The sequence below is a fragment of the Perognathus longimembris genome, chromosome 23 (genome assembly GCF_023159225.1).
Source record: "Perognathus longimembris pacificus isolate PPM17 chromosome 23, ASM2315922v1, whole genome shotgun sequence".
NCBI lineage: Eukaryota > Metazoa > Chordata > Mammalia > Rodentia > Heteromyidae > Perognathus > Perognathus longimembris.
This window is the reverse complement of record NC_063183.1, coordinates 28,477,190-28,490,919: the sequence shown is the minus strand read 5'-3', so window position 1 is coordinate 28,490,919 and position 13,730 is coordinate 28,477,190. Positions and strand designations below refer to the sequence as shown.

At 40.0% G+C, this 13,730-nt stretch overlaps 1 protein-coding gene across 5 annotated transcripts in view; it reads right to left on the bottom strand.

The window, feature by feature from the left end:
* Myef2 (myelin expression factor 2) overlaps positions 1 to 13,217 on the bottom strand; it is a 28,535-nt gene extending 15,318 nt beyond the window's left edge. For 4 of the 5 annotated variants that reach the window (XM_048332984.1, XM_048332986.1, XM_048332985.1 and 1 more), the window contains exons 1-7: positions 13,057 to 13,217; positions 6,586 to 6,794; positions 5,322 to 5,374; positions 4,072 to 4,079; positions 3,883 to 3,976; positions 851 to 1,042; positions 85 to 238 (exon numbers count right to left, since the gene is read on the bottom strand). In XM_048332984.1, coding sequence (XP_048188941.1) covers positions 85 to 238; positions 851 to 1,042; positions 3,883 to 3,976; positions 4,072 to 4,079; positions 5,322 to 5,374; positions 6,586 to 6,794; positions 13,057 to 13,217 — 871 coding nt within the window. Of the gene's footprint in view, positions 1 to 84; positions 239 to 850; positions 1,043 to 3,882; positions 3,977 to 4,071; positions 4,080 to 5,321; positions 5,389 to 6,585; positions 6,795 to 13,056 lie in introns of those variants that run through there. The other variant, XM_048332988.1, reaches the window with a different exon arrangement.
* Between the last annotated feature and the right edge of the window lie 513 nt (positions 13,218 to 13,730).

Below are 13,730 nucleotides of genomic sequence, written 5' to 3'. Positions count from 1 at the left end.
TTCCATCATCCCCAAAGAATAGTATCTACTTTCTGCAATGTATTATTTTAGCATCAAACAATACTAAAATACAAATCAGGATACAGATTGCTTGAACTGCTTCAATTGCTTGCTCAAAAGTCACAGTGCCCATTCCTCTGCTCTTGCCATCCTTGTCTTCTTTAATGTCTGCTCGCTTTACAGTTCCAGCTATGCTGAACACTTCCTTTAGCTTTTTCCAACCAACTTTGAAGTCAAGCTTAACATAAAATTGTGTAAAGTTACATATCTAGTAAGCCCCTTTCCCCATGTGTAAATACAAAATAATCTTTTTTAAACTCTCAAAACTAAAAAGAACTATAAGTGTTCAAATACCACCACTGTAAGTTGTTTAAAATCAGTTCAGCTTTATGTACTTTCTTTACTTTTTTTTTTAATTCTGCAAATCATCTCTCAACTATCTTTTGTACATTTGAAATGTATGCATCTCTTTTCACCAAGAGAAGTTCTTCATTTGGGCAAAGTATTGCCCATTCCGATTTCAAGAGCTCAGAACATATCACAAACTAACCATAGCATGCAAACTCACAGATATCCTTTCTAATAAAAACAAATATGTATAATGTATAAATAAATAACTTTAAGAACTGATCAAGTGTTTATAAATTCCACATTTCTGTTTTACAAGTCCTCAATACTTGTATTTTGACTAACCTCATACATAATTGAATTGGGTTTGATTTTACAGTAACTACAATTTCACTTACTTTAGTAAGCAGTCCTCTATAAAACTATAACTTATACATCTAACTACAGCATCTCATAATTAGAACTAAGGATTCAAACAATAAAATTTTAGACTTAAACTTACATTAGCAACAAAAATTGTAGAACCAAGTCTACCAGCTTGCAAATTACTGATAACCTCAGGAGGAATGTTTGGATTATTGAGAATGGAAGGTGGCAGATTCATCAGCCCGGACCCCATATCAGGGCCATGTCCTCCTGGAAATGACCCTCCTGTGCGCTGCAAGGCTCTACGAGCGTTTTCTCCATCCGGATCCTATAACATACAGTGAATGTTAAGCTACCAAACACACCCATAGATCCATAGAATTGAAACAGTAAGTCCAAATTCTACAGGAATTAACCCAGCTAACTCAAATTATTGAACTTCTTGAGTGAAGGTTTTGTGTTTTTTTTCTCATCCTGAGAATTAAGTCCCAGAAAAATGTATAAACAGACAAAAGATTTCGTCTTCGGGGTGTCAGTACTACGCCTTTCTCCAATCATTAAAGTCACTTAAGAACTTGAAATTGGTTTAATCTTGCCTTCATGCTAGTGAGCAGGCATGGCACATTACACACCAAGGAACATAACTCAAAGAGAAGCAAAACACGATGGTGACTCCTTTTACCCCCAAAATACTGGGTGCCTAATAGGTCACATTCAAACTAACTCAAAGCTTTTCAATAGTATAACAGACTGTTATAAATAGAGGAATATTGAGGTGTATGGAATTGGTAAATTTCTCTCTGAACACAATATAATTGTTTACCTTCTAACTTCTTACCTTCTTCAACAATAATTATAATCTGAGATTGGAGCAGGGGAAAGATAAAAGAACCTAAACATCCAAGTAAAGAATTATAGCAAGCCTTATTTACATTTATTAATTTTTAAAGAGAAATATTCTATCTGAATATAAAATAAAAAGCCAGTTCAAATGTACTTCCCACTCATTCCACTAGGTACAATGCAAACAAAAAACAAAAGCAAACACATACATACACAAAAATATATAAACTGATTAAGACTATCACCTGCAATGTCAAGTAGTTAAAGGAAGCCATCAACTCTACTCTGCCTACAAACTGCAGTATGTAAATATCAATTTTTAAAAAAGAAACAAGGAAAAAACTGGAGCTGGGCACCAGTGGCTCACGCCTGTAGTCTTGTTACTCAGGAGGCCGAGATCTAAGTATCAAGGGCCGAAGGCAGCCCAGGCAAGGAAAGCCGTGAGACTCTTTTGTTTTTGTTTTTGTGGCCAGTCCTGGGCCTTGAACTCAGGGCCTGAGCACTGTCCCTGGCTTCCCTTTGCTCAAGGCTAGCACTCTGCCACTTGAGCCAAAGCGCCACTTCTGGCCATTTTCTATATTTGTGGTGCTGGGGAATTGAACCCAGGGCTTCATGTATACGAGGCTAGCGCTCTTGCCACTAGGCCATATTCCCAGCCCAAGCCGTGAGACTCTTATCTCCAATTAACCATCCCCCAAAAAGCTGGAAGTGGAAAGCTGGATGACTTTAATAAATTCTCCAAGATGGCTGGTGAACACAAGAAAGTAAGTATTCTGGCTCCTAATGCATTTTTCAGTACTAAGAAACAAAAAGCATTACAAAAATAAAGAAATAAACATCAAAATGTTATAAAACTTTAAGTTTAATAAATATTTCAGGTCTGAGAGCTCAAAAAACATGTAAGAACACTCAATTTAGAAGAGTAGTTACCTATGTGGGAAAGAAGACAAAACAGAAAGACATTTCTGGATCAAGATACACAAGTCGTTTGTGCTTAACATTAATAAAGCATATTTCTATGATTTCATTTGTCTTGTATGTGTGATAAATATTTATAACTATATACATATATATGTATATACATAAAAGAAATCGCAGACTTAAGTTAGCTTTTCTTCTTCTTTCCCCCTTCCTGTCAGCCTGTTAAGTCACTGACTGCTGGTTTTTTAGAGGGTCTGTTGATATTTACAGCTGCTCTAATCTCCACTTAATTATGGGGAAAAATGTAACTTCATAATCTGCTAAAGAACATAGAAGTATACTATCCTTAAAATTCATGCCAACCACACATTCCTAAGTCAAATATTCTCAGAAAAGGAGCTGCCTTTAGTAATCTTAATTTCAAAAGATCTAATTAGATAAATTCCTCTTCAGTGAGAACAAATTTGACCTTATTTTCTCTTAAAAGAAATTAAAGATGGATAAATCCTGTATCAGCTTGAACCTAGGCTGGTGGCAACAGCATTGAGGATCCACAACATGCTAAACTTTTAAAGAATCTGATGGTATGGCCTTGGCCTTTAGTATCTAATAAACTATTTTTTACTAAATAACAGTGGAAAGAGCCAGGCACCAGTGGCTCCTACCTATAACCCCAGCTACTCAGGTGGCTGAGATCTGAGGATCACAGTTCAAAGTCAGTCTGGGCAAGAAAACACATGAGATGCTGATCTCTGACTAATTACCAAGAAATCCAGAAGTGGAGCTGTGGTTCAAGTGCTGGAGTGGAGCACAAGGACTGTGCGGAGGTCCTGAATTCAAGACCCAGGACAGCACACACAAAAAAGTAACCAGAAGTTCAGCAAAATAAAGCTCTCTCTTTTGCCTGAATACTGCATGGTGTTCTCCATCATTGGCTACCTACTTAACTCTTAAAGTAACTAGACACAAATACAAAGGACAGCTGCAACAGCAAATAGGAAATCATGCACAAGTAAATTTATCATTAATGCATGGTGCTTAACAATCATCTATGCTTAAAGTTGTTATCAAATGTTTTACCAAAATGAAACTTTAACAAAAGCAAGAGCTAAGTGCTGGTGACTCACACCTACAATCCTAGCTACTCAGGAGGCTGAGATCTGAGGATCGCAGTTCAAATGCAGCCTGGACAGGAAAGCCCATATGGCTCTTACCTTCAATAAACTACTCAGAAAAAGCTGAAAGTGTTGCTGTGGCTCAAGTGGTAGAGCACCAGCCTTGAGAAAAAGTATCTCAGGGACAGCGCCCAGGCCCTGAGTTCAAGCCCCAGGCCCAACACAAAAACACACAAAAAAGCAGGTCCTTATACTTAAACATTTAAATTCTAAATATGATAAATCTTACCTCTTTAATATTCAGAGGTCTTCCACTAAGGTCATATTTGTTCATCGTTTCTAGTGCTTTCTTTACAAATTCTTCATCTTTGAATTCAACCACACTTAATTGGAAAAAAATGTATAAAAATATTTATGAACTACGATTTTTTTCAACCAGAAGTTTAATTTGACTTAAGAAAGAAAAAAATATTCTTACCCACAACCCTATATCCAAGTAGATTTGTCAATATATGCAAAAGAAAAAAAAGTTTTAGATCAGTAGATGAAGTAAATGGTGGAGTCTAACATTTAAATCAAAAGTAACCAGTAATAAAATCATGTTTTGTCTTTTATGCCACCTCCAGCACATAACAGGCAAGTGACCACATTTTTGATAAAATATTAAGTCCATCTATTTTAAATGATAGAAATAGCATAGAACAGCTTGGAGCACATTTTTCTTTTAGATGACATTTCTCAGAGCTACCATTCAATCAACAGTAACTCAAGGAAGAAATAATGCTCCAATATATCTGGTCATTACAGGCACAAATATTTTCAAAATATGTACAGTAGGCAATATATTTCATAACTCTAATCAAAAGAGCAAATAAACACTTTATTATTAATAAAGTTATCTATTAGATTAAAACTGGCCGCACATAATTTAATAGCACCCAGTTTCAAGTATGTAAAAAAACTCACCTATGTTAAAAAAAATTACAGAATCGTATTTAAAAATAATTTCTTGTGGTTATTGCTTATAATGCCATTTGAATGTGATGACAAAGTCTTATTTCTCATGTACCCAACTAACTTTTGTTAATATAATGAAATATTGTTAATAGCTTTCCATTATATTCCTCAGTATATTTTACCCCATTTGCTAAAAATTAAAATATATTTATATTACATATAAAATATATTAATATCTTATATCAATATATAAATATATTAATATATTAATCATATTCCAATTTAATCATCAATATCATTCATACAAGTTGGTCAGAGCACTGCCTCTTATGTAGTCCTACAGGCTACCAAATTAATCTTTTCAATGAAAGTTTCAAAAATACATTCTGAATTAACACCTTTTAGCTACAGGCCTCTCCTAAAACTCTTAAGAAATATTATCAATTCAGTGGCTTTTAAAATATCCCTGAAGACATCAAAATACAACATAAAAATTCCTATGGTAAAATCTTAGCAGCTAAGAAGAAGCATTACCTTAAAACATTAAAAAAACAGAATGTCCTTTATAAACTTTTACGAAACCCATCCCTTCCAAGCAGCTAGTTTGGTTGGTATGAGTGTCAAACTTGCTAGTATAAAGCCTCAAGTCTTACATAATAAAGTAAAACGAAATGAAACTTAAGTTTCCAAAAACTGGTACAAGTATTATACAAAAAGTAAACTGCTGAGGAACTTTTAAACCTCAAGCAGATGATTGCCCACAGCACTTACCCTTGATTTTCCTTCCGCATCCTTAAAGAGCTCCACGTATGTAACCTCACCAACTACATAAGACATACAAAAGGAAGATACCAAGAAACAATACATTTAAACACCAGTATCTTGCTTTACTGCACACCTGTGCACAACTCTACAGAAAAGCACCTATTATTCACCAACAATCAAAACCAGACCAACATACCTCCTGTCAATGGCTATGCAAATTTTACTCATTTTCAGAAATGTACATCATCCACATTCTCTAAAAAAAAGCTAACCACCATATTAACCTGATTCATACTACAGATCATATTTTGGCCAGCATGATATAGTTGGTGAACAAATGCACATATAAATACAAATGGTCCCTTGGCCTAGCATATTAACAACATTAGCACTTTTCAAATAACTTTGGTCAGCCTACACACAACAGCTGTTTTAAGGTGACTTGCTACCTGAATGTCTTCAATCATGTTTGCCATCAGTAAACTCAATTTACAAGTCATGCTTCACAGCAAGCCACACACTAAATAAAGTCAATGAATAAAAACCAATCAAATAGTTGTCACCTTACAACAGATACACCAATGCAATTTTTTAAATTTATTAGAAGAGATCAGCCTCAAAGCCAAGTACATAGTTAACAGACGGTTGAAACAATTTTTCAAGAGGTAGCAGAACTAACTTTTACAAAGTCAAGTATTAAAATTATTTTCCCCAAAACCAACCATATATTTAAGAGGAATGTTTTCAGATGATCCTGAAAACAAAATTGCAACCACAGTAACGCAATTTTAATATAGAACTGCAAAGACAGCATCAGAGCAGTCATGACAATGCAAACAAAATGAATTCCACAGCCAGATTCCAGACTCCACCAAGATAGTAACAAAACAGCTTTGGGAAATATATAGTCAAACCTTATTGTTCATACATTAACACGCTAAGTATATTGTAACTAAGGCAATAGTCCCTTAAAATCTATAAAACTTCAACTAGACAAAGCAATCACATTAACAAAATTCTTGGTGGCATGCAAATGCTGGCTCGCTACTATCCCACCAAAATGGTAAAAAGAAAAATACTTCATTTATCTATACTACATTGTAATGCAATTGTGTCAAGGGAAAGGAAGTGAAAAGATTAGTTCACACGTCAAGAAATAAAAATCAGTTTTTTGAGTCTGTGTGGCTAAGAGGAATAAAAACGTTTCCTTAGTTTCCTCCCCTTCCTATGAGAAGATTATCCAACAGTGGGTTACTTCAGAAATAGTTACCTTTTTCTCTCATCAGATCTTTAATAGCTTGCCATTTCATGTCATAGGGGATGTTGCTAATGAATACTCTGTTTCGATTTGGGCCCTTCTTTTCTCCACTGCCCAAATTCTTGTCTTTTGAATAAGGGTGAAATCGATTGGCCTTCTTATTTCCAGTAGATTTTTCTTTTAAGTCAGATTTCTCTTCCTTCACGGATTCATCATTTTCCCTATAAATTAAAAATTTAGAAAAAGCCCTTCAGTTGTACTTCTAAGAATGTAAGTCTATATTGAATGAATAATTTATGTTTAATAGTTTACTTCACAAAACTTTCAATTAAACTAAACCTCAGCTGGTACCAATTTCTTATTTTTGTTTTTTGAGGTCAAAATTCTCAGTTTAAACCCCATTACTGCCCTCCACACCAAGAAATTAGAAAAGTTCATCTCTTAAAAGTTAACAGGTTTCTTCCTGGAGCTTTCTCCTTTTATTAAAAATACAATCAAAATATAGTCATATCTAGATATCAACATCCATATATTCATACTACTGACCCAGTAACTTTGAATTACCCAGTGCTATTTTAAAGCATGGGTTTGAGCAGATTAGCAAACTTGACAGTTTCTCAGTTAACCACTTTTTTTCCACATTAAATTACTGTAAGCATCCAAAAACTCATTTTTGTCCCATCACACTACTTAATGATATTAGACCCTATAGTGGTACAGAGGAGTGTTCATTTCTACAGTATGCAAAATTATCACTTTAAATAACTTTCACAGCTTCATTCAAAACTCTAAAAAACTAATTAGTGCCAGACATGGTGGCTAACATCTGTAATCGCAACTACTCAGTTGGCAGAAATCTCAATGATGGTGGCTTGAGGCCAGCTCAAATAAAAATTAAGCAAAACCCCATCTCAAGTTAAAAAACCAAAAAGAAAAGCTGAGGATAGTGGTACATCCTATCATCCCAGCTACACAGGTGGTTTAAGTGGGAGGATCTCAGGCTGGCTGAGCAAAAATTTCAAGACCCTGTCTTAAAAAGGCATAGGTATAGGTGTTAATGCCTCAGGTTTGTGCTCCTAGCTACTCAAGGCTGAGCTACAGAGGAGTTATAAAGGAGACTAAGACCTGGGAGATGGATGTTCAAAGCCAACCCAGGGCAGAAAAGCCCATCAGACCCCATCTCTAACTAGGCAAAAAGGCTGAGCTAGAGGTGTAGCTCTAGTGGAATAAACACCAGCAATAATCAAAGAACCCCAGCAAGCAGAAGGCCCATTAGTCCAAGCCCTGGTACCAATTTTTGGTTTTTGGTTTTTAAGGTCAAAATTCTAAACTTAAACCCCATTACTGCCTTCCCCCACCAAGAAAAGTTCGCCTCTTAAAAGTTAACGGGTTTCTTCCTGAAACTTTTTCTTTTTATTAAAAATAGAATCACGTCTAGACATCAACATCCATATAGTCATATGAAACAATTGTCTTCTGTTCACAACTTTCATAAACACAGAAAATTTATGTGGTATCATGATGTCTTCATGTTGAACAGTTCCTTAGCACTAGTACCCATAAGAGAAAGGGACAGCTAGAGGAGGGAAGCAATACCTAAACACAATGTGAGTTAGGATTCTCTCAATCTTTTTAATGAGATTTAATTGGAAAAATATCCAATCTGTAAGACTGGAATCACAGTGCAACTATTATGCTGCTACAGTCAACCACAGGATACAGGCATACACAGAATGTAGGTATATATTTAAGATGAGCCCTATGCATAAAAGTTTATGTTCAAATTTATAGGGCTTACATGTAAGTCTATAAGGTTTAAATGCAAACTGATATGTAAATGCAATTCATCTTTCAAAGGGAATCTTTTGGAACAGGCTTAAGTTAGTATTACTCTAGTGAATTTGCAATTATCTAACAAAGCATCTTATTTTAAGGCAATTTTTCAAAGTATTTACTAACAATATTATCTAAGAATGATATTCAAGAATCTTATATGTCCTGGTGGCAACGGTGCTCACCTCGTATACATGAGGTCCTGGGTTCAATTCCCCAGCACCACATATACAGAAAATGGCCAGAAGTGGCGCTGTGGTTCAAGTGGTAGAGTGCTAGTCTTGAGCAAAAAGAAGCCAGGGACAGTGCTCAGGCCCTGAGTCCAAAGCCCAGGACTGGCCAAAAAAAAAAAAAAAAAAAGCTTCCTGGATTATGCTGACAACCAACCATATTTCACAATCTAGGATATACACTACATTCCAAGTTAAGTCATTCTGGGAATGTACACACTATACAACTCCACACACACTTGTTTTACAACATGCTGAGCTTCCTTCTGTGAGCAAGTAATAACACAGCCATACACACAGCATTCATTACCTCTATGAACAAAGACTCTATCTTTTGGTATCAGCAGTATCTAGCAAGTGGACTGCATTTACCATGTACTCAACGAATAGGAACTTTTGACTGAATGAGCAATTAAGAACTTATACTCTCGGAGCACAGGTTGTATCACTGTCAGAATAGCTACTAGAATCAAGAAAGACTTTACTACCCAACTTTTCCATCTTTCTAGAACTTTGATGGGGACTTCACTGCCAAACATATTCCCTCATCCGAAATGACATGATCTAGAAGTGGTCTTTTCTACTGCCCAGCTCTAGAAAGTACCTTCCCACCAGAACAGAGTGGTACTTTTGAAAATGGAGGCAAGCAGCCAAGAGGCACAGAAGCCTTTTCTCTGGTTCCTGGGTGTAGCAGACAAACCCTTCCTCTTAATTCCCTAAGAATCCATTTGCATAATAGGAAGCTTAGACAGAATTCAATGAACGTTTGAAAAACAACGCTTTGTTCAGGTAAGCAGGTATCTATACATTATCTAGATAAAAATCCCTTCTTCTATTTATTTTCCTCTGGATGAAGCCAATTGTGAAAATGCATAAAATTCTGAAATACAATCTCCTTCTATTCCTGACCTGGTGGGGGGAGGGGGGTGCTGTCCGTGAATGTGGTAAACATTTACTAACAATATTCTCACAAGTCCACCAAAAAAATAAAAAAATTCTAATATCATATATTGTATGTTCTTTAAAATATTTTCTTAAAGAGTGACAAAAAAGATCCATTTCTTGTTTTTCCTCAATTAGCAGAATTTTAAATACAATAGATAATTTAATGAGTAAATTATCTACAGAAGATATATTAGTTTAGAGGCTAGAGTGATAATTTAATTATCAACAAAAAAAGTTCCATTTACACAATTTCTGAATTCTATGTCTTTTTTTTTTTTTTTTTTTGCCAGTCCTAGGCCTTGGGACTCAGGGCCTGAGCACTGTCCCTGGCTTCTTCTTGCTCAAGGCTAGCACTCTGCCACTTGAGCCACTTCTGGCCATTTTCTGTATATGTGGTACTTGGGGAATTGAACCCAGGGCTTCATGTATAAGAGGCAAGCACTCCTGCCACTAGGCCATATCCCCGGCCTGAATTCTGTGTCTTAAATACAGTATGAAGAGAAAGTTCAAAGCAAATATTAAAATTCTTAAACTATGATACCAAAATATTGGCACCATATCCAGAATCCATATACTAATTCTCAATCTGTTTTGTTAAACCTCTTTCTTAAGGCATTTAAAGAATCTAGTTGCATTCTATCTGCCTCTGAGAATGAACTATGCCTAACTCAAATAATAGTTTAAATATCTGAAGAAAAAAATCATTATCCAACATCAAATTAAAAAAGCACTAATGTATCATTTCTAGAAGCATAATGCTACAGTAGGAGATTCAAAGTGAATCTCAATTCCTCAAGAAAAATAGAAAGACCTCAAACAACTTAACTTCATGCCTCAAGGAACTAGAAAAAAATTCCAAAAAGTTAACAAAAGGAAAATAGAAAATATCAGAACATAAATGAAACACTAGAAAAAATAATAAACAAGATTAACAATAATAGCAGCTGATTTTTTGAATAGGCAAATAAAATTGACAGATAGTAAACTAGCCACTAAGGAGAGGAAAAAAAAACTTATAGACTCCTCCAAACCCAAGAAAAGAAATTACAACTGACAAACAGAAATACAAAGGACAAGAGAATCCAAGAGTTAGCTAATTTACTGGATACCTTAGAAGGATAAATTCATTGAAACACACAGCCCACTACAGATGAATCATGAAGTATCAGAAACTTCAAAATGAAATCAGTAGGAAAAACTCTCCCAATTCTGAAACTCTCCAGATCCAATAGCCTCACTGAGAAATTCTAACAAATATTTAAGAATTAGTAACAGTCCTCAAACTCTTCAAAAGATACTGAACAGAAGAGAATTGGCAAATATTTTATGAAGCTAACTCTAAAAGTTGACATGCTCATGTTAGAAGGTTCGAATACATAGCACATACCAGTCATCCTTCTGTATCCATAGGTTATAGGCTCCAGGAGGCTCCCCTCATCCCAGAAAGGCCCAGGTCCTTTATAGGCTTTAAAGGCTAAAGTTCTTTATAAAAAATGGTACAGTGTGTGCATATAACCCTAAGCACAACCTCCCAACCTCAAACATACTTCAAACCATCTCTGGGTTATGTATGGTATCAATACAATGTAACTGATAGGTAACATTGTATTGTTACATTGTATTGTTCAGGGAACAATGACAAGAAAAGGCTCTGTACTTGGACATCACCAAAGCCCTTTGGGACGAGAGTGTGTTAAATCCAGCTCAAAGACAGGGCTATTTTTTTTTTTTATCACTCCACTGTTTTTCACTTCTATTCACTGAAACTCAACATTCTGGTGGACATGGTAGAATGTGCTTCATTCATTTTCTAATTTCTCAGTAACTGACTTACTTGCACACTTTCCGTTCAAACAAACTCCATGGCGTTTCAATCTTACACCTGCCACTTCTCTTCTGCCTAGATAGATGCTGCCCCGCTTAACCTCACTTAAGAGCAAGACTGTCATAATCAAGTTAGGGAGAGAGCTACAGTCAGTCAATCCTGAAACAGATTGGTCTGGGTTTATACTACTCAGCCTCAAGAGATTTTCACACAGGAGAAAAGTCAGGAAGACATTTACTTTTCCTATTTTAGTATAAATGTGTTTATTTATTACCAGTCTTGAGAGAGAACTGAGGGGGGAAAGGTGCTTTCACTAAAGTGTTAACACACTGACAACTTCAGGTTTGAAAATAAATGCTGGACCTTCATATGGCCCCAAATATAATACTCGGGAGAGGGGAAAGGGGAGAGCATCACACTTCCTTCTAACTGAAAATGTTACCCACGGAGAGTCAACTAAATGGTTTATAGGCACTGGTGACAGAACAACCTTACAAGTGGTGGGGTTTCTTTATTGAAAAACATCTTAAGAGTGGGCCCTGGTGCCTCACACCTGTCGTCCTAGCCGCTCAAGAGGTAGAGATCTGAGGATTCAAGTTTGAAGCCAGTCTGGGCAGGAAAAGCCCATGAGACTCTCATCTCCCATCAACCAGCAAAAAGCCAAAAGTGGAGCTCTTGGGTCAAGCGGTAGAGTGCTAGCCTCCCAATGCAAAAGGGACAGCGCCCCCTCCCCCAAACACACACACCCTCATTTGGGAGATGGGGATCTAACGGTGTGGTCCAGCATTTGACCTGAGACACACGAATGAGACTGAGCACAGCCCAAAAAAAAAAAAAAAAAAAAAAAATTACCTTCTGCGAAAATCAAGACCACCAAAAGCCAACACACAGCTGACCACCAGGTAGGTGAGGAGGTACGTCCCCACCCCCACCCCCACCCCTTTTTTTTTTAAATACCCCCAGCCAAGCCAAGGGTGGGTAGCGACACAATGGACAACTCGGCCTCACGGCTCCTTATTTAAAAGATACTTGCTCTCGGCTGCGATCTATTCCTGGGGAGAACAAGCACGCACCGTGTGGAGCTTGCACTTGCGAGGGTTGGGGGGACGTGGGGGGCAGGAGGGGGGGGGATGGTGTGGATGTGCGGGGGGAGGGGGAGGGGGCATGACGTCACCCCCGGCTACTCCCCGGTGATGAACCCTAACCACCCGGCCTTCCTCACGGAGGACCAGATTTTTTTTTTCCTTCGCCCCCCCCCCCCACCTCCGCCTCCCTCCCTCTGCGAACCGCGGCGCTCCAATGGTCTCCGGCTGCAGTCGGGGAAGAGGAGGTGCCCCTTCCCTCCGATCTCGGGGTGCGAGTCCCCTCTCCCTCTCCTCCTCCTCCTCCCCCCACCCCCCGCCCACCCTCTCCGCCTCTCCCCGGGCGCCCCGGGCCTACGAGCGCCGGCTGCACCTGCTCCGCGCGCCGCCCACGGCCGGGGCCTGACGCCAGGCGCGAGTCCCTCGGCCTGGGCCCCGCCACGGGCCCCGGGCCCGGCCCCCCGAGTTCCCGGGCTCCCCGTGGTCCCCCGGGCCGCCGCCCCGCCCCGCCCGGCCCCTCCCCGGGCCCCGGCGCCCCGCGGGGTGGGTGGGAAGGAAGGGACAATACATTTTAACGCCGTTGGAGCTGCTGCTGTGCGGCGGCGCCTGCTTCTCCGGCTCCGGGGGGTGCGGCTCTCGCCGCGGCTCGCCCGGCGGCTCCGCGGGCTGCGGGTACGGGGTGTGATCCCCGGCGGCCCCGGCCGCCTCGGGCTTGTCGGCGTCCGCCATCCCGCCGCCGCCGCCGCCGCCGCCGCCGCTGAGCTCCGCCTCGGCCGCCTCGGCCGCCCGCCCGCCCCGCGCTCAGCTCAGGGGGGCTCCGAACGCGACAATGGCGGCGGCCAGGGAAGCGGTAACGGATCCCGATTTGAAAAGGCCCCGAGCGCTCAGCTGCCCGGGATCTCGCGAGAACCCGGTCGAGGCTGGGCGGCTCGGGAGAGCGTGCGAGGCGGCTGGGGAGGGGGAGGGGGAGGGGGAGGGGCGGGGGAGGGGAGGAGGGGGCGGGGTCACGGCCCGGGCGGGCGTGGTGGTCGGCCCTAGTCCGGACCCCTCAGGCCCGGGCCGGGCCTCACCCCGACCCCCTCCCCGCCCCACCTCCCCACGCCGGGGTCTCCCCTCACCCGGAGCCTCGGCCGCCCTCCCGCCCGCCCTGAAGGCCCCACTCCTCCCCTCGCGCGGTCCCTGTCAATCCTCGTCAGGCCCCCTCCGGGGCCCTGAGGAATCCGCCCGGGGAGGGTCCGAGCG